This window comes from Bos taurus, chromosome X (genome assembly GCF_002263795.3).
Source record: "Bos taurus isolate L1 Dominette 01449 registration number 42190680 breed Hereford chromosome X, ARS-UCD2.0, whole genome shotgun sequence".
Classification (NCBI taxonomy): Eukaryota; Metazoa; Chordata; class Mammalia; order Artiodactyla; family Bovidae; genus Bos; species Bos taurus.
Genome location: NC_037357.1, coordinates 39,951,026 through 39,978,846, shown reverse-complemented (window position 1 = coordinate 39,978,846; position 27,821 = coordinate 39,951,026). Strand labels below are relative to the sequence as shown.

The 27,821-nt window shown below is 34.6% G+C and overlaps 1 protein-coding gene across 6 annotated transcripts in view; it reads right to left on the bottom strand.

The window, feature by feature from the left end:
- The window catches only part of LOC538674 (protocadherin-11 X-linked), an 801,970-nt gene that overhangs the window by 666,137 nt on the left and 108,012 nt on the right, over nucleotides 1–27,821 (bottom strand). The window contains exons 4-5 of one of the 6 annotated variants that reach the window (XM_015461543.3): nucleotides 26,806–26,856; nucleotides 14,766–25,347 (exon numbers count right to left, since the gene is read on the bottom strand). The exons of 4 other annotated variants lie outside the window; for them this stretch is intronic. In XM_015461543.3, the coding sequence (XP_015317029.1) occupies nucleotides 26,818–26,856 (39 nt within the window). In that variant the 3' untranslated portion in view covers nucleotides 14,766–25,347; nucleotides 26,806–26,817. Of the gene's footprint in view, nucleotides 1–14,765; nucleotides 25,348–26,805; nucleotides 26,857–27,821 lie in introns of those variants that run through there. One more of the 6 variants, XM_015461542.3, reaches the window with a different exon arrangement.

The following is a 27,821-nucleotide window of genomic DNA, read 5'->3' as shown; positions in this document are numbered from 1 at the left end:
TAATTGATAACCGATAGGATGAAATATAAAGATGTTTTAAAATTTAGTTACCTTAAAAATTTTTCCTATTTATGCTTATAATACATTTCTAAAACTGTAATTTCAGACTTTTGGTAAGCATTACCAAAGTTTACTTCTAAAAGCTGCTGCTTACATACTACCACAGTGTCTCTTGGCATGTCTCAGTAGATGATGACTATATACTAAAAGCATTGAATTTCATTTTCAGTATCTATTATTTTCCCACATAATTATTTTGAATACAATATCTGGAACAATTTTAAACAAATAACGCTTTAGTCACTAAATCATGTCCTACTCTTGCGATCCCATGGACTTTAGCCCACCAGGCTCCTCTATCCATGGTATTTTCCAGGTAAGAATACTGCAGTAGATTGCCATTTCCTTCTCCAGGGGATCTTCCCAACCCAGGAATCAAACCCAGGTCTCCTGCATTGCAAGCAGATTCTTTACCAACTGAGCTATGAGGGAAGCCATATTATTACTTATTACAAACTTATTACTGATTTTAATGAAATCTCCTCTGGTATTTCCCTATGAATTGTAATGTTGACTGCTGGATAAGTGCACAAGGTGATTTGTGTTCAATGACGTTCATTATAAGTTTGTTTATAATAGCATATAATTTAAACATCTAACAATATATTAGATAATTCATGTATTATGGAATATCTATATAATACAATAGTATATAACAATCAAAATTTTTATTTTAGAAGAATATTTAATACAATAATAAAAGACCCATATTTTGTAAAAAAAAAAAAAAAAAATCACTGGCGTATATACACAGAAAAAAAAAACTGGAAAATATACACTAAAATAACAATATCTATTGTTTTTGAGCTGGTGGGTTTGCAGGTAACTTATCTTTTCTTCTTTGTTTTATTTATCCATCTTATTTTTCAAACTTTCTACAATTATTACATGCTATTTTATAGTTCAAAAAGTGTCAATTACTGACAAGTACAAGTTATTTTGGGAAAACTTAATGTCCAAACTTGATGGTAGTTGAAGAACTCTTTGCTCATTCATCAATTAATCATAGTTGGATTATTTCCACTAAACTATATAATAAAGAAATATAAATACATAGTTGTACTAAGTTGAATATATTTCCATCATGTAAAACTATGCTAAATACATTTATATGGGCCATATGAATGTATTTCAAAATATTTAATCCCTCAGCTCATCTTCTCACGCTCCCCCCGCCATAGATTAAAGAAATTAGAGCATCCCCAGCTTTATCTAGAAAACACAAACACATTTTTTTCATCTCCTCAACTTTCAATTCTTTACAGAACCTTAGTTCAAAGTCTAAATACTAATCTCCAACTAAGTGCCTTAAATTTGGGAATCATGTTAGAAATGTTATTCACTGATCTCCCCATTTAATTTGTCAAGACTGATTTTCAATTCTTACCTCTATCACACTAGTCTACCCTTAATCACTTATTTTTATCTCAACACAACATTCTCCTAGCTAATTTCCCTACTTTAAACGTGGCTTCTGTCTTCTGATATGATCCTTAATTCTTTAATTAGCTATCTCATAAATAGTTTTCACCATAATATTTTCCCACTCGTTATATACATTGCATATATTGTATATGTAGTATATCTTAGAAATGTGCTTATGCTGGAAATGCAGGAATTATTCTCCCAAACAACTCAAAGTCTAGTGGATTGAAAAAGATTTTATGTGACTGTGGTAAGAAAGAGGGCTTCCTGGCTAGCTCAGGTTGTAAAGAATCTGCTTGCAATGCAGAAGACCCCAGTTTGATTCCTGAGTCAGCCAACAAGTTCCCCTGGAGAAGGCATAGACTTCTCCAGTATTCTTGGGCTTCCCTGGTGTCTCAGACGGTAATCTGCCTGCAGTGTGGGAGATCTGGGTTCAGTCCCTGGATTGGGAAGATACCCTGGAGGAAGGCATGACAACCAACTCCAGTATTCTTGCCTGGAGAATTCCCATGGACAGAGGAGCCTTGCATGCTGCAGACCATGGGGTCACAAAGTGTCGGACATGACTGAGCAACTAAGCACAGCACAGCACACACACACACACACACACACACACACACGGGTAAGAAAGAAGTTGGTTAGGGAAGGCTTCATAAAGATGCCTGATCTGAGTCATAAAGAATTCATGGAAGTTAATCACCTGAAAAAGCAGGCCTCCACTAGGAAAAACAGGAATGAATTTGCAGAGACTAAGAGCAGAATGTTGTATAATAGAAAACGGAAAGCAATTTGACTTTCTTGAAGAATATATTATGACCCAGGGAGGAATGGGTGAAACCTAAGGCTGAAAAGTAAGCAGAGAGCTTTGTATGCTATGTTAAAAAGCTAGAGTACTTATGAAAATTATGAAAAGCCAGTTAAGGATTTCAAACAAAGAAGTGGAATGATAAAATGTACAATTGAAATAGAGAATCCAGTTATTTTATTTTTTTGGCTCACTAAGTAGTTTGCAGTTGAGCTATTTCAAATCCTGAAAGATGATGCTGTGAAAGTGCTGCACGCAATATGCCAGCAAATTTGGAAAACTCAGCAGTGGTCACAGGACTAGAAAAGGTCAGTTTTCAATCCAATCCCCAAGAAAGGCAATGCCAAAGAATGCTCAAACTACCACACAATTGCACTCATCTCACACCATAGTAAAGTAATGCTCAAAATTCTCCAAGCCAGGCTTCAGCAATACATGAACCGTGAACTTCCAGATATTCAAGTTAGTTTTAGAAAAGGCAGAGGAGCCAGAGATCAAATTGCCAACATCTGCTGGATCATGGAAAAAGCAAGAGAGTTCCAGAAAAACATCTATTTCTGCTTTATTGGCTATGCCAAAGCCTTTGACTGTGTGGATCACAATAAACTGTGGAAAATTCTTCAAGAGATGGGAATACCAGACCACCTGACCTGCCTCTTGAGAAACCTATACGCAGGTAAGGAGGCAACAGTTCGAACTGGACATGGAAAAACAGACTGGTTCCAAATAAGAAAAGGAGTACGTTGAGGCTGTATATTGTCACCCTGCTTATTTAACTTATATGCAGAGTACATCGTGAGAAACACTGGGCTGGAAGAAGCACAAACTGGAATCAAGATTGCCGGGAAAATATCAATAACCTCAGATATGCAGATGACACCATCCTTATGGCAGAAAGTGAAGAGGAACTAAAAAGTCTCTTGATGAAAGTGAAAGAGGAGAGTGAAAAAGTTGGCTTAAAGCTCAACATTCAGAAAACGAAGATCATGGCTTCTGGTCCCATCACTTCATGGGAAATAGATGGGGGAACAGTGGAAACAGTGTCAGACTTTAATTTTGGGGGGGCTCCAAAATCACTGCAGATGGTGACTGCAGCCGTGAAATTAAAAGACGCTTACTCCTTGGAAGAGAAGTTATGACCAAACTAGATAGCATGTTCAAAAGCAGAGACATTACTTTGCCAACAAAGGTCCGTCTAGTCAAGGCTATGGTTTTTCCTGCGGTCATGTATGGATGTGAGAGTTGGACTGTGAAGAAGACTGAGCGCCAAAGAATTGATGCTTTTGAAGTGTGGTGTTGGAGAAGACCCTTGAGAGCCCCTTGGACTGCAAGGAGATCCAACCAGTCCATTCTGAAGGAGATCAGCCCTGGGATTTCTTTGGAAGGAATGATGCTAAAGCTGAAACTCCAGTACTTTGGCCACCTCATGTGAAGAGTTGACTCATTGGAAAAGACTCTGATGCTGGGAGGCATTGGGGGCAGGAGGAGAAGAGTATGACAGAGGATGAGATGGCTGGATGGCATCACTGACTCGATGGACGTGAGTCTGGGTGAACCCCGGGAGTTGGTGATGGACAGGGAGGCCTGGCATGCTGCGATTCATGGGGTCACAAAGAGTCGCACACGACTGAGCGACTGAACTGAACTGAACTGAACTGAATAGCTATTTGGTGGTCCATATTTGATATATATTTTTGTTTATCTCTAATATGTCTCATCAGCTTAATTAGAAATTCATAACTATACTGAATGCATTATGTTCATTTTTATTATGAATTGATATAGAAATTAACATATTTGGTAACATACATTTATACCCTTCTCTTTCAAACTCATCTTGTAGCTTACCAAACTGCAGGACATTAGAATCATACTGTATTTTAAAAATTGCAAAGGCAAATTGAAAAAGGAACTATGTGGAGAAAGTTCAAGTTGATTAAATACTTTTTGAATAGCTGCTGTTTTCAAAGTTTATTTGGTCGTTCATATACTGAGAGTGCACGTAGATGGAAGAGAGCCTTCTTTGTCTATGCTATTCGCATTTTTCCAACTGACCTGTTCAGAAAGAATTATGCACCATAGTTTTCAGAATGAACTTGTTGCCTGCCAACCTTATGAAATCTAGCAACAAAAATCATTTAAATATCATCTATCTTAGCTTAATACATGAGCATGCATCCAGAAAAGGGCAAAGATAATGGAGAAAATCTACATCGGTTTATTGGGTGTTGATTTGGACACCAGAGGAGAAATTTGATAAGAAGGTGATAAAAGTGAAGGAACTATGAGCTTCAGAGCAAGAGCTGTGGGAGCCATAGATATGCCAGATGTGATTAAGTAGAGAGCAAGGAAAACTTGAGAGTTAATCAGATCTAACCACAGATCCTATCTTGGCCACTTACTCTGAGATAATGAACTATCATATGTAAGGTGTCTAGCTCCTTGGAAGGAAAGTTATGACCAACCTAGACAGCATACTAAAAAGCAGGGACATTACTTTGCCAATGAAGGTCCATCTAGTCATAGTTATGATTTTTCCAGTCATGTATGGATGTGAGAGTTGGACTATAAAGAAAGCTGAGCACCGAAGAATTGATGCTTTTGAACTGTGGTGTTGGAAAAGACTCTTGAGAGTCCCTTGGACTGTAAGGAGATCCAACCAGTCCATCCGAAAGGAGATCAGTCCTGGGTGTTCATTGGAGGGACTGATGTTGAAGCTGAAACTCCAATACTTTGGCCACCTGATATGAAGAGGTGACTCACTTGAAAAGACCCTGATCCTGGGAAAGATTGAGGGCAGGAGGATAAGGGGACGACAGAGGATGAAACGGTTGGATGGCATCACCGACTTGATGGACATGGGTTTGGGTGAACCCTGGGAGTTGGTGATGGACAGGGAAGCCTGGCGTGCTACAGTTCATGGGGTTGCAAAGTGTTGGACATGACTGAGCGACTGAACTGAGCTGAACTGAGCACACTGCCTGACATAAAATAGGTGCTCATTAAGTTCTCTCTCTGGCCCTTGATTCCACCATCTTTCAAATAATACAGGCAGACTTTAGGAAACTTTAGGAATGATCATTTGTAAAAGGATATTGTAGAATTGTATTGTAGCATATCACATGATATTTAAGATTCATTATTTCTGAAATAGAAGCATATCCCAGATGTAACAATACAGCTCATAAAGGTTATCAGAAATACTACAGATCTGGGAATTAGATTGATTAGCATAATATAAAAAGAAGAGCTAGAAAGCATTTTCAATAATTCAAGTAAAATATTTATCCAAGTTCAAAACAAAAAATTTATCATTAGAAGAAAATATTTGTCTTCTTAGTTTTTCTTTTTGAATTAGGATTTAAATTTGTTGTATTAACTCTATAACATGAGTTTTATATAGATCTAGATATCTCTGGAAATTCAACCTATATGGAGATCTTTCTGGACTATTAGATTCCTTTCGGCAAAGGGAAACCTTGAGGGGAGCAAAAATGACTATTTGATGTTTCTGCCAAAGAAGATAGAAAAAGTAAAGGCTTGTGGGATGAATAGATAAAACTGTACAAATGGTCATTTGTAGAAGGGCCAATTGTAGGCATATCAGAGAGAGGCAAATTAATGAATATATAAGTTGATGAAATTGAAGAAATCTTAGCATGAAAGCCATATTTTTTTTTTTTTTGTATCTATGGTCTACTTTGTTTAAATTGGGAAAGCGTTTGGAAATGTAGAAAGAAAATGAAAACTAAGAAGCCAAATGGCACTAACCCATAATTAAGAAATGCTCAATTATCTATATAACCCAATACTTACTTCATAGTGACAAGAACAAAATATCAAAATTTCAAATCTTACCAATAAAACAAATAGATAAAAAGAGAAAGTTTAAAAATCCATGTAAGTACTTTCTTTGGGAATGTGTATGATAAAGACATTTCTCATTATTAAATTAACCAGTTAGATTTAATTAGAGAAGTAGCTGTATCTATACCTCAGTTAATACTGCAAATACCAGTTAACACAAAACTTTCTGATATAACAGTTATTTTTCTGAAAAAAATTAGAAGTATTTTTTAAATTTATTACCATGTATAAGAGTACTGGTTTTGTGGTCCACTTGGTAACACATCATTTGCATACATATCTTCTATTATTGAACTACTTTCCTTAAGGATAAATACAGGCATTACCTATCCTTGTAGTAAGGCCTTATGAAAAATGTGTACTCAGTAACTATCTAATGGCTGAATGAATGAGAATGATCATTCATCCTTATTCTTGAAAGCCATGGTTTTAGTTTTAACCCTCTGGCTACTACTGCCTCTTTTTCTTTTCCTGTTAAGCTTTTAGTTTTTTCAGCACTAGCACACTCTCCTTGTGTCTCGAGCTCTTTTTCACTAGACTCAAGTACCTTATTGCTTTAGCTATGAAAACTATACTTCTTTCAGTGTGAAAAATGTAATTTCAAAACAGCAGGTTATGTGGGTAAATGAACTTTACTCTCCATACAGTGCATATTTACCTTACAATAAGTGCAGTGTTCACTGCTCAGGGAATAAGAGAGTTCAGGTGATTTGATTGAAGTACATCACAGAGTGGTTTTACTAAGTGTTATGAAGAGTATTATAAGGACAGGATGGTCAAAGACTTATTTTCCAGGGTAGAAAGGACCAACTAGTCCAGAATTTGTCTAAGTAACTGAGGCTTTTTCTCTTATTGGATTGACAGAGATAGATACAAGGCAAGACACATGTTCTTATCTAAACATGGGGCCAGAAAATGGGGAGGGTTGGCCTATCACATACTTCCAACGTATGTTAACATGACAAGTCTCTGTCAACGGGTCAAACATCTCCCATGCCCATACATGATTGTCAACTTGGAGTTTCATTCTTTTTTGTTTGTTTGTTTGTTTGTTGATGTTTTTTTCTTTTTTCTTTTTTTTAATTGGAGGCTAATCACTTTACAACATCGTATTGGTTTTGCCATACATCAACATGAATCCACCACGAGTGTACACATGATTCCCATTCTGAACCACCTTCCTCCCCATACCATCTCTCTGTGTCATCCCAGTGCACCAGCCCAGAGCAGCCTATATCATGCATTGAACCTGGACTGGCGATTCATTTCACATACGATATTATACAGGTTTCAATGCCATTCTTCCAAATCATCCAACCCTCACCCTCTCCCACAGAATCCAAAAGACTGTTATATACATCAGTGTCTATTTTGCTGTCTCGCATACAGGGTTATCTTTATCATCGTTCTAAATTCCATATATATGTGTTAGTATACTGTATTGGTGTTTTTCTTTCTGGCTTACTTCACTCTGTATAATAGGCTCCAGTTTCATCCACCTCATTAGAACTGATTCAAATGTATTCTTTTTAATGGCTGAGTAATACTCCATTGTGTATATGTACCACTGCTTTCTTATCCATTCATCTGCTGATGGACATCTAGGTTGCTTCCATGTCCTGGCTATTATAAACAGTGCTGTGATGAACATTGGGGTACACGTGTCCCTTTCAGTTCTCGTTTCCTCAGTGTGTATGCCCAGCAGTGGGATTGCTGGGTCGTATGGCAGTTCTATTTCCAGTTTTTTAAGGAGTCTCCAAACTGTTCTGCATAGTGGCTGTACTAGTTTGCATTCCCACCAACAGTGTAAGAGGGTTGCCTTTTCTCCACACCCTCTCCAGCATTTATTGCTTGTAGACTTTTGGATAGCAGCCATTCTGACTGGCATGAAATGGTAACTCATTGTGGTTTTGATTTGCATTTCTCTGACAATGACTGATGTTGAGCATCTTTTCATGTGTTTGTTAGCCATCTGTGTGTCTTCTTTGGAGAAATGTCTGTTTAGTTCTTTGGCCCATTTTTTGATTGGGTGGTTTATTTTTTTGGAATTGAGCTTCAGGAGTTGCTTGTATATTTTTGAGATTAATTCTTTGTCAGTTGCTTCATTTGCTATTATTTTCTCCCATTCTGAAGGCTGTCTTTTCACCTTGCATATAGTTTCCTTTGATGTCCAGAAGCTTTTCAGTTTAATTAGGTCCCATTTGTTTATTTTGCTTTTATTTCCAATATTTTGGGAGGTGGGTCATAGAGGATCCTGCTGTGATTTATGTCAGAGAGTGTTTGCCTATGTTCTCCTTTAGGAGTTTTATAGTTTCTGGTCTTACATTTAGATCTTTAAACCATTTTGAGTTTATTTTTGTGTATGGTGTTAGAAATGGTTCTAGTTTCATTCTTTTACAAGTGGTTGACCAGTTTTCCCAGCACCACTTGTTAAAGAGATTGTCTTTAATCCATTGTGTATTATTGCCTCCTTTGTCAAAGATAAGAGGTCCATAGGTCCATGGATTTATCTCTGGGCCTTCTATTTTGCTCCATTGATCTATATTTCTGTCTTTGTGCCAGTACCATACTGTCTAGATGACTGTGGCTTTATAGTAGAGCCTGAAGTCAGGCAAGTTGATTCCTCCAGTTCCATTCTTCTTTCTCAAGATTGCTTTGGCTATTCGACGTTTTTTTGTATTTCCATACAAATTGTGAAATTATTTGTTCTAGCTCTGTGAAAAATACCATTGGTAGCTTGATAGGGATTGCATTGAATCTATAACTGCTTTGGATAGTATACTCATTTTCACTATATTGATTCTTCCAATCCATGAACACGGTATATTTCTCCATCTATTATTGTCCTCTTTAATTTCTTTCACCAGTGTTTTATAGTTTTCTATATATGTAGGTCTTCTCTTTCTTTAGGTAGATATATACCTAAGTATTTTATTATTTTCGTTGCAATGGTGAATGGAAATTTTCCCGTAATTTCTCTTTCTATTTTCTCATTATTAGTATATAGGAATGCAAGGGATTTCTGTGTGTTGATTTTATATCCTGCAACTTTATTCATTTCTTAGCTCTAGTAATTTTCTGGTGGAGTCTTTAGGGTTTTCTTTGTAGAGGATCATGTCATCTGCAGTGAGAGTTTTAGTACTTCTTTTCCAATTTGGATTCCTTTTATTTCTTTCTCTGCTCTGATTGCTGTGGCCAGACTTCCAAAACTATGGTAAATAGTAGTGGTGAGAGTGGGCACCCTTGTCTTGTTCCTGACTTTAGGGGAAATGCTTGCAATTTTTCACCATTGAGGATAATGCTAGTTGCGGGTTTGTCATATATAGCTTTTATTATGTTGAGGTATGTTCCTTCTATTCCTGTTTTCTGGAGGGTTTTTTTTTTTTTTTATCATAAATGGATGTTGAATTTTGTCAACGGCTTTCTCAGCATCTATTGAGATAATCATATGGTTTTTATTTTTCAATTTGTTAATGTGATGAATTACATTGATTGATTTGTGAATATTGAAGAATCCTTGCATCCCTGGGATAAAGCCCACTTGGTCATGATGTATGATCTTTTTAATGTGTTGTTGGATTCTGATTGCTAGAATTTTCTTAATGATTTTTGCATCTACGTTCATCAGTGATATTGGCCTGTAGTTTATTTATTTATTTGTGGTGTCTTTGTCAGGTTTTCGTATTAGGGTGATGGTGGCTTCATAGAATGAATTTGGAAGTTTACCTTCCTCTGCGATTTTCTGGAAGAGTTTGAGTAGGATAGGTGTTATCTCTTCTCTCAATTTTTGGCAGAATTTAGCTGTGAAGCCTTCTCGTCTTGGGCTTTTGTTTGCTGGACGGTTTCTGATTACAGTTTCAATTTCTGTGCTTGTTATGGGTCTGTTAAGATTTTTTTTTCTTCCTGGTTGAGTTTTGGAAAGTTCTATTTTTCTAAGACTTTGTCCATTTCTTCCAAGGTATCCATTTTATTGGCATATAATTTCTCATAGTAGTCTCTTATGATCCTTTGTATTTCTGTGTTGTCTGTTGTGATCTTTATATTTTCATTTATAATTTTATTGATTTGATTTTTTCCCCTTTGTTTCTTGATGAATCTGGCTAATGGTTTGTCAATTTTATTTATCCTCTCAAAGAACCAGCTTTCAGCTTTTCAACTTGGGTTTTCTAATACTAAAATGTATAAGCCAGACCAATCTGAAGAAGAAAGAGAATGTTGACAACTCTATTAACAGGTTTCGGTTTTCGTATGAGAGGGGATATGGAATTTTTCTCCAGGAAAAGCAAAATGCACCATGAAATTTAAAATTTCACACACAAGCCCAAAGACAGTTGTGGTAGGATTATAGTTAAGGCAGATTTGGCATATAGCTGGGAGGGATTGGGGGCAGGAGGAAAAGGGGATAACAGAGGATGAGATGGGTGGATGGCATCACTGTCTCGTTGGACATGAGTTTGAGTGAACTCTGGGAGTTGGTGATGGACAGGGAGGCCTGGCGTGCTGCAGTTCATGGGGTTGCAAAGAGTTGGACATGACTGAGCGACTGAACTGAACTGAACTGATGGTAATATTTGAGTTAGATTGATTTTAGATAGGATTGTTCCCCCAAAATAAATCAGAGTAACAAATACATTTTGACTTTAGCAAATGAAAGAAAAGGGAGGGTGTATTTTATGAATGATAATGATTATCTTCCCAGGGCCATGTCATATTGAGAAGCTCCTTTTGTTAAATACCCAAACGCAGAATGTGGTTCTCTGGTATATGGACTACATTAAGATGAACTTCAAAAATACGATATTAAAAACCATACAAATATGAAGGGAAAGTTCGTTCACTAGAAATGTGGCAATGTTTTACTCTTGCAAGCTTTTCCTGTTATTAATCCCTTAGCCTTATCTTTATATCCAATCTTCCAATTTATTACCCTATTCTATTATTGGCTCTACATTCCCAAGGTGTGTGTTTTGAAGAAAATAGCTACTGACTTTAAGATTGTTAGTAATTGTTTTTTATTTTACTTGGTATAGCTGGAAAACTCTCAGTAATTATAAATGAGCTAACAAAACATTACTTCTCTACTCATGGTGACGTTCATTTCCTTTACACAAAAAGGTAAAATAATTAATGAAATTTTGTTAACAATCACCAACTAGTATGGAAATGTTTTATAGTAATTTTGGCATTCCAGCATCCTGATATAAGGCTGCTTAGCAACAATATGAAAGAAAACTAGCCAAAACAAAACCGCAGTCTCCAAGGATGCTTCCTGCATGCAACTTAGAAAGATTATTTTCTGTCATAATAAGAACCAAAGAAAAAACATACCAATTCAAGAACTATCTGGTTCATTTTCATCTATTTCTAGGAAGTAGGTGGTGTATTTGCTTTCAGTGCGTGTGCAAGAAGTGCATTCCTTAAAGACGTGTATGTGTTTATGTGTATGCATATTTGTGTAATACACTATCAATTTTGGGAAGGGATATGTAGTTTCTGAGTTTTCAGGGTAGCTCTACCACATTATAATTTGGATGTTAGCTACACTTGATATCCCACGGCTTTCTCCATCTGTCCTGTTTTCACATTTTGATAACTTTGATTTTCAGTATTGAGGGGAAAGTGATAAAATGAGCTCTATCTGTGATAACCATTTCATCTCAATATTTTGGTGACAGTTTTTATGAATATACAAGCACATTTTAACTAGAGTTCTCAATATCTGTTTGCTACAATTCACTATGGAAAAAGTTTTTCTATTGAGGACAAGAATACATTTTTCTTACTGCATTTATAAGAGATGTCACATTGAGATGCTCCTTGTGCTAAAATACCTAAAAGCAGTATGTGGTTCTCTGGTATCTGGATGCTGTTAAGACCAATGGGTTAAAATTTCCCACTTATAATTTTAAGTGCAACTCATGGATGGAAAATGTAACAAGAATCAATTTAACTGAGTTAAATACTTTAAAATCTTTCTAAGAATAATGAATAAAAATGATATAATATCATTTTTTTTGGAAATAGTTTCTGGAAGCTACTGTTTGAAAGGTTATATGATTTAGTCATTTACTGAGACTTTGCATTTTATAAGGATTATACTAGTTTAATGTTAAGAAATAAGAAAGATATTGAAGAAAGCGTACCATCCAGGCTTCTTTCATTTTTAATAAAATCACAGGTAACATTCTTTCATTTTATCATATTCTTTCTGCTCCTAAAGGTATGTTTTCTAACATTATCTCCACAATTACACTTCTACTTCACTGACAATGGGTTAATTACTTTTGTTGTTCTCACAGAAGTATCTTAACCAAAGGAAGTGCTCAACATAATTCTGGTAAGTCATTCAGTTTAATGGAAGTACCAAAGTGCAACCTACAGTCAAGGAACAAGAAGTAGTAGGTATGACAAAAATTTTGGGTGCATGGAGTAGTAGAAGATAAGGATGAGCAAGTATATCTGATTAAACATGTAAAATCTTTGAAAAATAGAGTAATTAAGGTTTTATCCGATATACAACATCTGCTTTATTGACTATGCCAAAGCCTTTGACTGCGTGGACCACAACAAACTCTGGAAAATTCTTGAGGAGGTAGGAATACCTGACAACCTGACCTGCCTTGAGATATCTATACGCAGGTCAGGAAGCAACAGTTAGAACTGGACATGTAACAACAGACTGGTTCTAAATAGGAAAAGGAGTATGTCAAGGCTGTATATTGTCACCCTTTTTATTTAACTTATATGCAGAGTACATCATGAGAAATGCTGGGATGGATGAAGCCCAAGCTGGAATTAAAATTGCTGGGAGAAATATCAATAACCTCAGATATGCAGATGACACCTTTATGGTAGAAAGTGAAGAAGAATTAAAGAGCCTTTTGATGAAAGTGAAAGAGGAGTGTGAAAAAGTTGGCTTAAACTCAACATTCAGAAATCTAAGATCATGGCATCTGCTCCCATCATTTCATGGCAAATAGATGGGGAAACTGTGGAAAAGGGGCAGAACTTATTTTTGGGGGGCTCCAAAACCACTGCACATGGTGACTTCAGCCATGAAATTAAAAGATGCTTGCTTTTTGGAAGAAAAGTTATGACCAACCTAGACAGCATATTAAAAAGCAGAGACATTACTTTGCCAACAAATGTCCGTCTAGTCAACGCTTTAGTTTTTCCAGTAGTCATGTATGAATGTGCGAGTTGGACTATAAAGAAAACTGAGTGCCTAAGAATTGATTCTTTTGAATGATGGTGTTGCAGAGGACCCTTGAGAGTCCCTTGGACTGCAAGGAGATCCAACCAGTCCATCCTAAAGGAAATCAGTCCTGAATATTCATTGGAAGGACTGATGCTGAAGGTGAAGCTCCAATACTTTGGCCACCTGATGCAAAGAACTGACTCATTAGAAAAGAACCTGATGCTGGGAAAGACTGAAGGCAGGAGCAGAAGGGGAGGACAGAGGATGAGATTGTTGGATGGCATCCCCAACTCAATGGACATTTGTTTGAGTAAACTCCAATTGTTGATGGTGTACAGGGAGGCCTGGTGTGCTGCGAGTCCATGGAGTCACAAAGGTTTGGACACGACTGAGTGACTGAACTGAACTGAAAGGGGACTTTTTTCACTTCACTTGATCAAATCCGTATTTTAGGAAAGTGTTTCGGGTACAGGATAAAAAATAACTTGGACCAATGAAAGTAGGAAGCAGGCCAAACTATTAGTAGTGGAATCAGTAATTCCTGATGAAAACCTGAATAAGTAAGTGGAAAGGCTTTTAAAATGTCCAAGGTATTTTAGAGGCAAGATCAACAATATGTGGTTGCTATTTGGGTGTGACTCTGAAAACTGTTGATGACTTTACGATTCTTCCTGAAATAGGTTAAGTAAATATGCTTGCTCACTTCCAATTTCAAGGAATTTGGAATGAACAACTAATGCATGTAAGATACTCTAGTAGTGATACACACACACACACACACACCCTTCTAATTATTACAATAAAACATTTTAATTTTTTTCTTAAAAAAAACTGTATATTCAGGGATTTTCTGCACCAGAAAAACTGAAAAATTTTTTTAACATATTTTCCATTAAACTTGCTGGGCAAGAGACTTTTTACACTAATAAAAAACAAGAGATAAACTTGACTGTTCCACATATCTACCCCTTAAAACCCCACCCCTCACCATAACCACTATCATTCTCTACATTTCTTTGCTATAGTAGAAGCTTGAGAAATATTTAACCTCATTTGAGCTCGTTGTAAACTCCATTATGTGTAGCATGTTCTAAGAAAAACAGTAGTTAGTAAATGGTATCATATTAACAATGTTCAAAGAATTTGAGTACAATAAAATGCACAAAACTAAAACTTCAGTTGAATATGAGTCACTTCAATCTACTTCACTGCTTTGAATCAGTTATCTCACAATATTAGTGACCAGGGATGCCAATATATAAAGTTCTAGTTAACACAACACAGATAATGAGTTATAACATCAAACTGCAAGATATTAATGTACTAAAAATTATTTTAGGATCCCTGATGATGTTAATGAAATTGGTAGACCCTACTGACAACAAGCACTTCAAAAAATATCAAAAGATATGTTATTGCAATGCAGAAACAATTTTATTTATAGGTATTTCACTTATACAGATTTACACATACTTTATGCACTGAAAAATACATCAAACAACCAGTGTTAGTAATTACATGTATTCCAGTTTAAAGATGCTCTATAATAGTCATTCCAACATATTTACACAAAAACCTGTTTATTCCTTTTTAAAAACTACAGCTACAAATAACAAAGCCAAAACAAAATTTTAAGAATGACTGTTTATGATGGCTCTTGTACTTTTAATCTTCACAATTTTAATGTTACTTTACACAACTTGTCTACAATGGTAGTTCTTAATACTGCTGCTGCTGCTGCCAAGTCACTTCAGTCGTGTCTGACTCTGCAACCCCATAGATTGCAGCCCATCAGTCTCCCCCGTCCCTGGGATTCTCCAGGCAAGAACACTGGAGTGGGTTGCCATTTCCTTCTCCAATGCATGGATGTGAAAAGTGAAAGTGAAGTCGCTCAGTTGTGTCCAACCCTCAGTGACCCCATGGACTGCAGCCTTCCAGGCTCCTCCATCCATGGGATTTTCCAGGCAAGAGTACTGGAGTGGGGTGCCATTGCCTTCTCTGGTTCTTAATACTAACTCCATTCAAAAGCAGAAATGATAATTACACACATCACCCAGTCTAAAAACTGAACCTATTCTCACAAATATTTCCAAAATTTATGTCAATTAATAGTCTGCACTGAGCTGTTTATAAAGTATATGTGTGTATACACATTAATAAATAATTATGTATGCATGTATATGATTATGGCAAATCCATATCTTAGCCTATATAAACCCATAAAGTGGCAGATTCATGAAACTGAAAATATGACATTGTATAGAGCACTAAGAGTCATTTATGTCTTTTTTTTGTCTCAGAGATATTAAAAGTAAATAAGGTGTTAATTCAAATAAAGATGATTATTTTAATTAATTGTTTGGTAAATATTTTAGTTATGCCAACCGAGTAAAAGTTGACCATTACTGAAGGCAAATTTATCTTAGCTTTTTTGTGTGTGCAAAAGAAGTAGAATCTGCACAGGTACTTAGGAAAAAGTTTAATTTTTCATGTATAATTTAATGTTACTGGATCTGTGAGCCTTCAGAAAACAAGGAAACTTTATGAAGAGATGCACTGCAGTTACATTAGAGGCAAAGCAATTTGGAAGTAAAATAAATAAATAAATAAATAACAAACCACATAAGCATGTATTCAAAATGCACTGGATATGACAGGAGTTTTATTAAATAAAAGGTGCTGTGTAGGATGATATAAGGGATAAAGGATAATTAAAGTTTGGAAGTGAGGCATGAGTTTAAAAGAGGAGAGAATAACATTGTCAATGTAGATGCATGATCTTTGAACAAGTTGTCTTTATGCTTATATTACGTTTTTTTCTGCTAAAAATTTGACAAACACATGAACGCAAAAATGTGTGTACTTATTATACATACCGTAATCCATTTTATTCCCACTGTATAAGAATTACATAAACATCAAGTTAAAATGAACTTTCTTCTAGACTCACAATTAGGTCTCTCAATTTTAAGAGTTCGATATGACTGTCTTTCAAGTTCCACATCTAAAAAGACTTCATTGTATGTACCTCATCATTTCTACAATTTGCGTGCATTTTGAAATAAATGTGTGTATAGTCTTGGAACCAACTAAAATGTATGTACGTAAAACAGAGTTGTAGCACCGTGTAGAATTTTGTTGTTAAATGTTATCAATTGCTCTAGATTCAGATAATGATAACTTCATATAGCATGCCACTTTTTGTCCTGTTTAAAATGTTAAATGTTATCAATTGCTCTAGATAAATGTTAAATGAAATAAAATAAATAAAATGTTAAATGTTATCAATTTGTTGTTAAATGTTATCAATTGCTTTAGATTCAGATAATGATAACTTCATATATCATGTCCCTTTTTGTCCTATTTAAAATGAAAAAATAATATTTTGTAGCACTAAAGTCTGGATCTTTATAGAGTCAAACAGTTTTATCAGATAGACAAAATATACCCATGTTCAATGAAAAACTGCATTTTGGCTCCAGATATTTTGGCAACACATAGATAAAGCTATGATACCTATCTGGAAGAAAAATCAGCACCTTCTCTTGAATAACTATATTTATGTGAAAAAAAAAAGGTAATTATTCAATCTGAACATCATAAATAATGTATATAATTATCTACAAGAAAGGCACCCAATACATAGTTCCAAATGAGTGATCAAATAAAATTAATAATAAGATAAATTAAAAAATAATAATAAGATAGTCTCTCATTTAAGAGTTCATAAATTAGTTTTCCAGAGTCCATGCAATTTCATTTTTGTGTGTTTTTTCTCAGCTTGAATATGAGACTTGTGTGTATGTGTGAGGTTGTGTTGAATTACTTCAAGGCTGTGATACTGAACAACTATTTGAGCTCTATATTTGTATTACTAGAAACTTTTTTGTTTAAGGTGATAGCATTTATGAGCAATTCTGTTTAGTTTTAAAGTATTATTGTAATAAAGATCTGCATTTTGAAACTGAGGTTAGAACTGATATGTAATAAGACAAATAAATATATTTTAATGCTTATTATTGGATTTCTGAAAAAGTTTTTCACCAGTATTGTATATTCATTTACTTCTAACAACAACCAAATAGGGTAAAAGTGGTATTATTCAAAATTTCTCTAAGTATCTAACGAAACCATTATTTTGCTATCTAATGTGTTTTATCAAGTATTAAGACAAAACAATGAAAATGCTTCAAAGGTGTATTTCAAAGAGAACATTTTATGAAATAAATCAATGAATAATTGATAAATATAAGGCTCCAAGACAAGGGATAAAAGTGCAAATATTTCTAGAATATCCATTGAGATACTTCATTTTCATTATTATGTCAATTTGACTATCTGAAACCAAATAGAATGTGACGTGTTTTTACTTCACAAAAACACTTACTCCTAATTGGGTAGTACAGTGTATGTGTAGATAATTAAATATAATTAATCACTTATAAAGGGACAGTTAATTTTAACTGAGAATATCTAGAATATGAAAAAGGCAAGAGTTGGTTATGAGACTTTTTGGAAATAATTATATAACTTGGTTGTTCATTCTAAGGGAACTTATGGAAGGTAATTAGATGGCATTCTTTTTATCGAAAAAGCTTTTTCATTGACTTGATATTCTCACTGAGGGGAGATTAGTCTCACAGTTGAGATATAAAGCATGCCTCTTTATTATATCTTCAACTAGTCAGACTCTGCTATTTAATAAATGTCTAATCATGCATCAATAAAAATAAACAATATGCATAATAATTGAGTCAATCACCACTATTTATAAAAAATCCTGCATGTATAGTTTATCACAAAAAAAGAACATGTTTCAGTGCCATTCTCCCAAATCATCCCACCCTCTCACCCAGAAGGATGGTATGGGGAGGGAGGAGGGAGGAGGGTTCAGGATGGGGAACACGTGTATACCTGTGACAGATTCATGTTGATATATGGCAAAACCAATACAATATTGTAAAGTTAAAAAATAAAATAAAATAATAACAGGATGTAAAAAGAGGAAAAAAAAAAGAATAGAATACTTCTTTAATTTTAAAGTGCACCACTTTTAAAGGTTCAACAGAATTACCAACTGAATTATAAAGAAAAACTTACTGGAATAGCTTGAAATAAAAACAAATAGTTTAAAAATTCTTCATGTAAGATCTATCTAAGATTTACTAGATTTTTCTACAACAAATAAGTATTATATGTCCAATAAAAATAAAGGCATATGACTATGCTACAATTTTAAAAAGTCTGCTCCTAATTCAAATACCATATAAGGCCACAGGTGTTATAATATGAGCATCCATAATGCATGAAAAAAACACATTGCACAGTAGTTCTTTTGAAAAATAATTATATACAACACATACAGCTTCATAATATCATGAGAACCTTGGGTATGCTAGAAATCTAAATATTTAAAGTACACAAAACTAAGGAAAATCTAAGAAACATGTCTATTACACAAAAGCACCTACAGGAAACATTTACAGAGTATTGCCCAAGTTCATATAAGATTACTAAAATCTGCTTGTCCTATAGCACTTCAGTTGCCATGAGGTTTCATATCACACCTAACTAGAAGCACAATTACAAAATCTAATTAATTGTGACTAATGCAGGTGACAAAATTGTAAAATGAGGCAGTATTAATTTGTGTTAAAATTAGATTAGCAAATATTGTACAAAATAATGATTGATTGAATCCAAATTCAACTTAAAAAATTATTCTAAACTGTAAATTTCCTCATTGATAACGTCAACAGGATGTTCAGCTGAGAAAACAAAATTATACATAAAAGATTAACTAATAGAGTTTTGCAAAGAAAATGCACTGGTCATAGCAAACACCTTCTTCCAACAACACAAGAGAGGACTCTACACATGGACATCACCAGATGGTTAACACCGAAATCAGACTGATTATATTCTTTGCAGCCAAAGGTGGAGAAGCTCTATGCAGTCAACAAAAACAAGACGAGGAGCTCACTGTGGCTCATATCATGAACTCCTTATTGCCAAATTCAGACTTAAATTGAAGAAAGTAGGGAAAACCACTAGACCATTCAATTATGACCTAAATCAAATCCTTATGATTATACGGTGGAAGTGAGAAATAGACTTAAGGGCCTAGATCTGATAGATAGAGTGCCTGATGAACTAGGAATGAGGTTCGTGACATTGTACACGAGACAGGGATCAAGACCATACCCATGGAAAAGAAACGCAAAAAAACAAAATGGCTGTCTGGGGAGGCCTTACAAATAGCTGTGAAAAGAAGAGAAGTGAAAAGCAAAGGAGAAAAGGAAAGATATAAACATCTGAATGTAGAGTTCCAAAGAATAGCGAGAAGAGATAAGGAAGCCTTCCTCAGTGATCAATGCAAAGAAATAGACTAAAACAACAGAATGGGAAAGACTAGAGATCTCTCCAAGAAAATTAGAGATACCAAAGGAACATTTCATGCAAAGATGGGCTCAATAAAGGACAGAAATGGTATGGACCTAACAGAAGCAGAAGATATTAAGAAGCTGTGGCAAGAATACACAGAGGAACTCTACAAAAAAGATCTTCACGACCCAGATAATCATGATGATGTGATCACTGACCTAGAGCCAGACATCCTGGAATGTGAAGTCAAGTGGGCCTTAGAAAGCATCACTAAGAACAAAGCTAGTGGAAGTGATGGCATTCCAGTTGAGCTATTTCAAATCCTGAAAGATGATGCTGTGAAAGTGCTGCACTCAATATGCCAGGAAATTTGGAAAACTCAGCAGTGGCCACAGGACTGGAAAAGGTCAGTTTTCATTCCAATCCCAAAGAAAGGCAATGCCAAAGAATGCTCAAACTACTGCACAATTGCACTCATCTCACACACTAGTAAAGTAATGCTCAAAATTCTCCAAGCCAGGCTTCAGCAATATGTGAACTATGAACTTCCAGATGCTCAAGCTGGTTTTAGAAAAGGCAGAGGAACCAGAGATCAAATTGCCAAGATCTGCTGGATCATGGAAAAAGCAAGAGAGTTCCAGAAAAACATCTATTTCTGTTTTATTGACTATGCCAAAGCCTTTGTGTGGATCACAATAAACTGGAAAATCCTGAAAAAGATGGGAATACCAGACCACCTGACCTGCCTCTTGAGAAACCTGTATGCAGGTCAGGAAGCAACAGTTAGAACTGGACATTGAACAACAGACTGGTTCTTAATATGAAAAGGAGTACGTCAAGGCTGTATATTGTCACCCTGCTTATTTAACTTATATGCAGAGTACATCATGACAAACGCTTGGCTGGAAGAAGCACAAGCTGGAATCAAGATTGCCAGGAGAAATATCAATAACCTCAGATATGCAGATGATACCACCCTATGGCAGAAAGTGAAGAGGAACTAAAAAGCCTCTTGATGAAAGTGAAAGTGGAGAGTGAAAAAGTTGGCTTAAAGCTCAATATTCAGAAAATGAAGATCATGGCATTTGGTCCCCTCACTTTATGGGAAATAGATGGGAAAACAGTGGCAACAGTGTCAGACTTTATTTTGTTGGGCTCCAAAATCACTGCAGATGGTGACTGCAGCCATGAAATTAAAAGAGGCTTACTCCTTGGAAGGAAAGTTATGACCCACCTAGATAGCATATTGAAAAGCAGAGACATTACTTTGCCAACAAAGGTCCATCTAGTCAAGGCTATGGTTTTTCCTTTGGTCATGTATGGATGTTGGAGTTGAACTGTGAAGAAAGTTGAGTGCCAAAGAATTGATGCTTTCTGGGATTTCTTTAGAAGGAATAATGCTGAAGCTGAAACTCCAGTACTTTGGCCACCTCATGCAAAGAGTTGACCCATTAGGAAAGACTCTGATGATGGGTGGGATTGAGGGTAGGAGGAGAAGGGGATGACAGAGTATGAGATGGCTGGATGGCATCACTGACTCGATGGGCATGAGTCTGAGTGAACTCCGGGAGTTGGTGATGGACAGGGAGGCCTCACGTGCTGTGATTCATGGTATCACAAAGATTCGGACACGACTGAGTGACTGAACTGAATTGAATGGATAGAATGAAAATTGTTTTATAAGATTTTCAATTTAAGTCATCGAAAATAAAAGTAACTTATAAATATATTATGGCAAAACTATTCTACTTGTAAAAATAATCTTTTATATTTAATGAAAAATAAGGAATTGCATTTAGCAATATTATTTTTCAGTTTATGTTCTGTGGATTTTAATCAAAAGAAAGTAATAGTCCTTTGAGTGCTTCCAGGTGTGAAGTTATACAGCATATTCTAGTTAATCAATTAGATAGTCCATAAAAGTTTATTTGATGACTAGTCTTAAGATTTGGTTTCCTTCAGTTTTCTCTATTCACTGGCTAGAATATGAACCAAAGAGACCATCAAGGACACTTCATTGAGAATATTCTAGGAGTCCATTAATGGCAACACAATAGATGCGAAAATATCTGAGATCTTGTAAGGCAAACATGTAAGAACACCAATGATTAAATTAAAAGTGTCAGCAAAGCAACTGACAAAGAAGGAATCAACTAGAAAAGTACATATTTTTGTTCTCTCTGGCCATTGTGAAAAATAGATTCAGTGATGTCCATACTATTCTCAAAGGGTAATATTATTTCTTCAAGCATAAGCAAAGGACAGACCAAGGGTAGTCAATAATCAAAAGCAGGATCCATTTTCATCAATGGCCGAATTTTAAATACTGTTAAATCTCGATCATCATTAGTTTATATGGGTAAATATTTAGCCACAAAAAGCAGGAAAGAAATCATTTCAGAAGTTCCTTTCTCACAGAAATAGTATTCTGTGAGATGGGATCACTAGCAGCTTTCAAAATAATTTCTATTTTCATCTTTTACAAAGATGACACCCAAACAAATATTGAGAAATTTTGTTAAGGGATTCTAAATAACTGTTTCATACTGTTCATGGGGTTCTCATGGCAAGAATACTGAAGTGGTTTGCCATTCCCTTCTCCAGTGGAACACATTCTGTCAGACCTCTCCACCCCATATGCTACTGAATATCAGTGGAGAAATAACTCCAGAAAGAATGAAGGGATGCAGTCAAAGTAAAAACAATACCCAGTTGTGGATATGACTGGTGATAGAAGCAAGGTCTGATGCTGTAAAGAGCAATATTGCATAGGAACCTGGAATGTCAGGTCCTTGAATCAAGGCAAATTGGAAGTGGTCAAACAAGAGATGGCAAGAGTGAATGTCGACATTCTAGGAATCAGCAAACTAAAATGGACTGGAATGGGTGAATTTAACTCAGATGACTATTATATCTACTACTGCGGGCAGGAATCCCTCAGAAGAAATGGAGTAGCCATCATGGTCAACAAAAGAGATTGAAATGCAGTACTTGGATGCAACCTCAAAAGCTACAGAATGATCTCTGTTCGTTTCCAAGGCAAACCATTCAGTATCACAGTAATCCAAGCCTATGCCCCAACCAGTAATGCTGAAGAAGCTGAAATCGAATGGTTCTATGATGACCTACAAGACCTTTTAGAACTAACACCCCACAAAGATGTCCTTTTCATTATAGGGGACTGGAATGCAAAAGTAGGAAGTCAAGAAACACCTGGAGTAACAGGCAAATTTGGCCTTGGAATATGGAATGAAGCAGGGCAAAGACTAATAGAGGTTTGCCAAGAAAATGCACTGGTCATAGCAAGCACCCTCTTCCAAAAACACAAGAGAAGAACACATGGACATCATCAGATGGTCAACACCGAAATCAGATTGGTGATGGACAGGGAGGCCTGGCGTGCTGTGATTCATGGGGTCGCAAAGAGTGGGACACGACTGAACGACTGAACTGAACTGAAATAACTGTTTCAAGACATTTTCATCTTCATATATACAAAGGAGTAATTAGGAGTTTTCCTTATTACAGTCATAAAGGAAATGTTCACAGAAGTAGAAGAAAAATGAAGTGTTCTCTAGTTCACAGAATGTTTCTAATATTTAAAATGCTCTTTTATAATAATTATATGTACAAATGGTCATGAAGCCCCAGTAGTTGATCATGGGACATGTGAAGTATTAATTCATTTTCTTGGGTTTCATCACTTTACTTACAATTAAACTGAGGCTATGGAATTTCGAAACTCCTACTCTTAGTACACCATCTTGGTACCTGCAGGGCCTTGACTCTAAGGGTATAATGAGTTGGCTCAATTTTCACATTCCTTGAAATGATTGTAATTAAACTCAAATATTTCATTTAAGAAGTGGGAGAGGAATTATAAGATTATTCTATATGAATAACTTTCACAAAGGTAAAATTTAATTTTAAGTATTTTTCTACAAGTTGTTTATAAGTATTGCAATATAATATTGTAATTTACGTGACACTTCTCATTACCAGTAAGAGCTACAATCACAATCTTTATCATTAACTAAGTTATATTTAAAACACCAAATAGCAAGTATGTTCAAGGAATTTGATATTAATGGAGGTACCAGAGATTTGTACTGAGTAAATGCAAATGCTAACTTTTAATAGACATCTTAAAAAAATGCCTATATGTCAGATATATAAGAATTACACTAATTCTAAATGCTAAATAAATCATAAACCACTTGTAAATACCTTTACACCAAAGAACACTTCAAATACTACACTAATTTAATGTATATACATAATAGACCAAATTCTATTCTCACTTTGCAAGGTAAGATGATACACAATGAAGCATTTGAATGAGAAGCCAGGAAACATCTGTTATGTAATAATTTTAAGGGTCCTTTATACTCCCTTTTTGTCACACAAAATTGTGTGTTTCTTTAACTTTTATTAGTATTGTTAGTAAATCATAAGCAGCTTAAAAAATACAATATAAAATTAAGACACATCATTCCTTCCTCAGTAAATATGTACACCCAGTTTGAGGCATTCAGTCATTTGTATAGGAAATTGGTTGATCAACATATTGTGGAGAATATGTTTAACTGCAAATTACTCAAAGCAATGGAATGTATTCAGAAAATTAATGCCAGAGAAATAATGCAGATCTATCTAGCTGTGACTATAGTGTTGTATATTTTCCTTTGTAGTTTCAAAATTAAGATTAAAATCTTTCAAAATATCCTATTTAAATCCTTGTCTCTACTCTCATATGATGGGAATTACATTTCATTACATAAGAAATACCAGCATGTTTTTTCCAAAATGTCAGGGAGTATAAAGAACTGACATTCTTGAGAGGTAAAAATATAAAAAAAAAAACAACCTTATTTTTCAGTATTTATAGAAAAAGAAACATAATTACAGCAAAAATAAATTTTTAATGATTAAAGTAGTGAAACAACATGATTATAGTCAACATAAAAACCTATTAAAATTATAATCTAACTTTTAAGCAGAGTGATGGATATTTATACTTATTTTCTCAACAACACTGTATTAGTGAATATTTTTCAAAAAATCAACTAGAGTGTTTTTGCTTGTTGCTGTTTGGAGTATTAAAGACAATCTCTTTCCCTGGATACCTTTCAGAGTGTAGCTTGGATAATTCAGCTTCACTTCCAAACTCCTGGAGATGATGTTTAAAATCTTCAGCAATCGAACCAGGCAAGTAATTCCATGTTTCATGATTGATATATTAATCATCAGTTTGTACATCAAGACACATTATATTACATCACAATTGTTGACATTCAGAGCAAGCAAATGGAGAAATAGCATGATAAAACTTTTTTTTTTTATCACACTGCACTATTTCTTCCACAAATTTAAAATTTTGATTGCAAATTATAGCCAAAGTAATATGAGGTTCAGTGGGACATAATCTTTAATGTGGTTTTTGTTTTGCTTGCCTTTATAGTGGGAAATCCAGACTACAAGATTAATGATCTTAGCCAAATTTTGAAATCACAAATCATTGATTTTTTTGGAAGGGGAATGGAATTATGTTGTTCCTAGAAAGTTATATCTCACTGTAGATTTCAATAGTTGATGTCCTGGAATCAGTCTAGGACAAGAAAAATAACATGTTATCAAAATCAGGTGGCTGTGTTCTAGGAGTCTTAGTTGCCAATCATGCTATGTGGCTAAAATTCATATTGCTAAAATACAGATACACAAGATCAAGGTTATGGAATTTAACAGTGGTGAATACCAATCTTATTCCAAGCTAATTCAGACTCCTCTTACATTTAAAATCCATTTATAATACCTACATTCATGTAACCATGAATTGTTTCTTTTTGAAATGAAGTATCTTAAATACATGGCTAAGACAGTGACTTGTACACAGAAGGCCATTTCAAGATAATAAATTCATTTTTTCCTATTTTCCAAATATATTTTCTTCACAATATTTTAATGGGAGAACTGTGTTAAGCAAGGCTTCTTTTTGGCATTGTATCTCTTTTATACAAGTATCAAAATTGATTCTAAAATGATTATTCTTACTGTTTTCCCAGAGTCACACCAAGCAAACCCTATCTGCTTACTCTGAAAGATGGAAATAAAAAGCAAACTGTAAGATCATCTTTCAAACTTCTTGTTTTTAATTTCTACTACAATATATACAGAAATGCCATCCAGAATACTTGTAAAAATTTATATCAAAGAGGAGTATCTTTGCTGGGTTTATACCATTAAATGAAGTGTATATAGAAAGAGTGAAGAACATTGCAAATGTTGCAAAAAATACAAGGATTCAAATTATTTTTAGTATCACATTAGTCTCCCTAAGTTCACCAATTCATGTCCAGAAGATATTTAGTAATTAATCTGAAACATCTGTCAACCAATGACATAAAATATTTAATTTACCTATTTCTTAAGATCTGAAAAAGTAGAATTTCATCTGAGAACACATTGATTCTAAGATAGTCCTTTTAGCTAATTAAAACCAAATCATAACCAAGATTTTATTCTCATTAGCATCTACTTTCCTTATTTTGCCTGTCCTGTGAAATTATTATCCTATGTTTAGGAAAAGATTTCTTTGCTAAATAAAATAAAATGTCTGAATAAAAGTTATTAATTGTATTGACTTTCTCAAGATTAGAAAATAGTTTAAAAAAATAGTTTAAAAGAAGCAGAAGATACTTGGAAAACCATCTATGGTTTGCTTACTGTATGTTCTTGTCTTCATGTAAAATAAGTCTAGCTCTTAAACATCTCCATGCTTTTGAAAACAGTTGAAACCAGAATTTTCTCTTTTAACAAACTTTAAAAGCCATTCTATTAAAAATGATGCTCTGTGAAAGTAATTCACAAACCCTACTCATTGTAGGTTTTTAAGTGAATCACAAATTTACCCCCGGGAAAAGTGATATTAGGCTACACAAAACACATAAAGTGCTAGTCATAAAAAATACTTTTTTGTTGAGAAATGTTTCCAAAAACAGAATGATAGCAATGAGAAATAGGAAATGAGATCACACTTTTTAATGGTTACATATAAATAAAAACTCACCATGATGAGATGTTAGGCATCTGTTATGTTTGCCACCCATTTAAGATCCACCTTGGTAGAAAACATGGGGCTCATGTAAACTGTAGAAACAACCACTGCCCTGTAAACTTATTCAAAGCATATAAAAAACTCCAGAGAGTAGGGTTCTATTTTACCATTTACAATAGCATAATTATGAAATTATTGTAACAAAAATGAACGCACAGCTAAATTAGTTTCTTAATTTTGCTCAGTGATTGAGAAAGGCTAACATTGTATTATTTAACTATGCATTGATCCTTGAGTGACTTCGATTCTTAAGACATTTCCTAATCATAAATTATTTTCATTGCTATTTGGAATCCTGATAGATTTCTTTAATATCTCTAACTTTGGTGAGAAGAAACTTATTCTGACTTTCATATTACTACATTTTATTAAGCCTAACTAAGTTTTTAGAAGCTTTTATTCATTGAAATTGAGATGAAGACCTTCTTAAGAGTAACACAAACAAAGTCAACATATGGCATGATTTTGCGAGAAAAAAAAAGTAGATAAATTCCATCATATAACTTTATTAAGGAAATAATCATACTTAAATTATTTAATTTAGTTGTGGATTTCTAGATACATTTTTATTCATTTCTCCATGAAATATCGATAAGAAGACTATATAAGCTCTTGTTTTCATAATTCATTGGATTTTAAATTGCTGTACGCAGATGCCTTGGGTCTTAATATGCTCATATTTTCCTTCAGGCCCATTAGAGAAAGCAATCATATTTCATTTTCCAAAAGTCATTATCTCTTAAGAATGTCTCTTGAAGTGCTCAATACCTTGCATGAATATGCAAATACTCAAATGAATATCTAGAGTAGAGGTCTCATATATATTTCATTCTCTTGACTGAACATGAGACTAGCATGACTTCATTTTCCTAATTTCATTCTTGCTACATTGTGTCAATACAGATGTATAAACCAAAATAATTGTGAGTTCCTAATCTGAACATTATACTCCCTTTTCATTGTGGGGG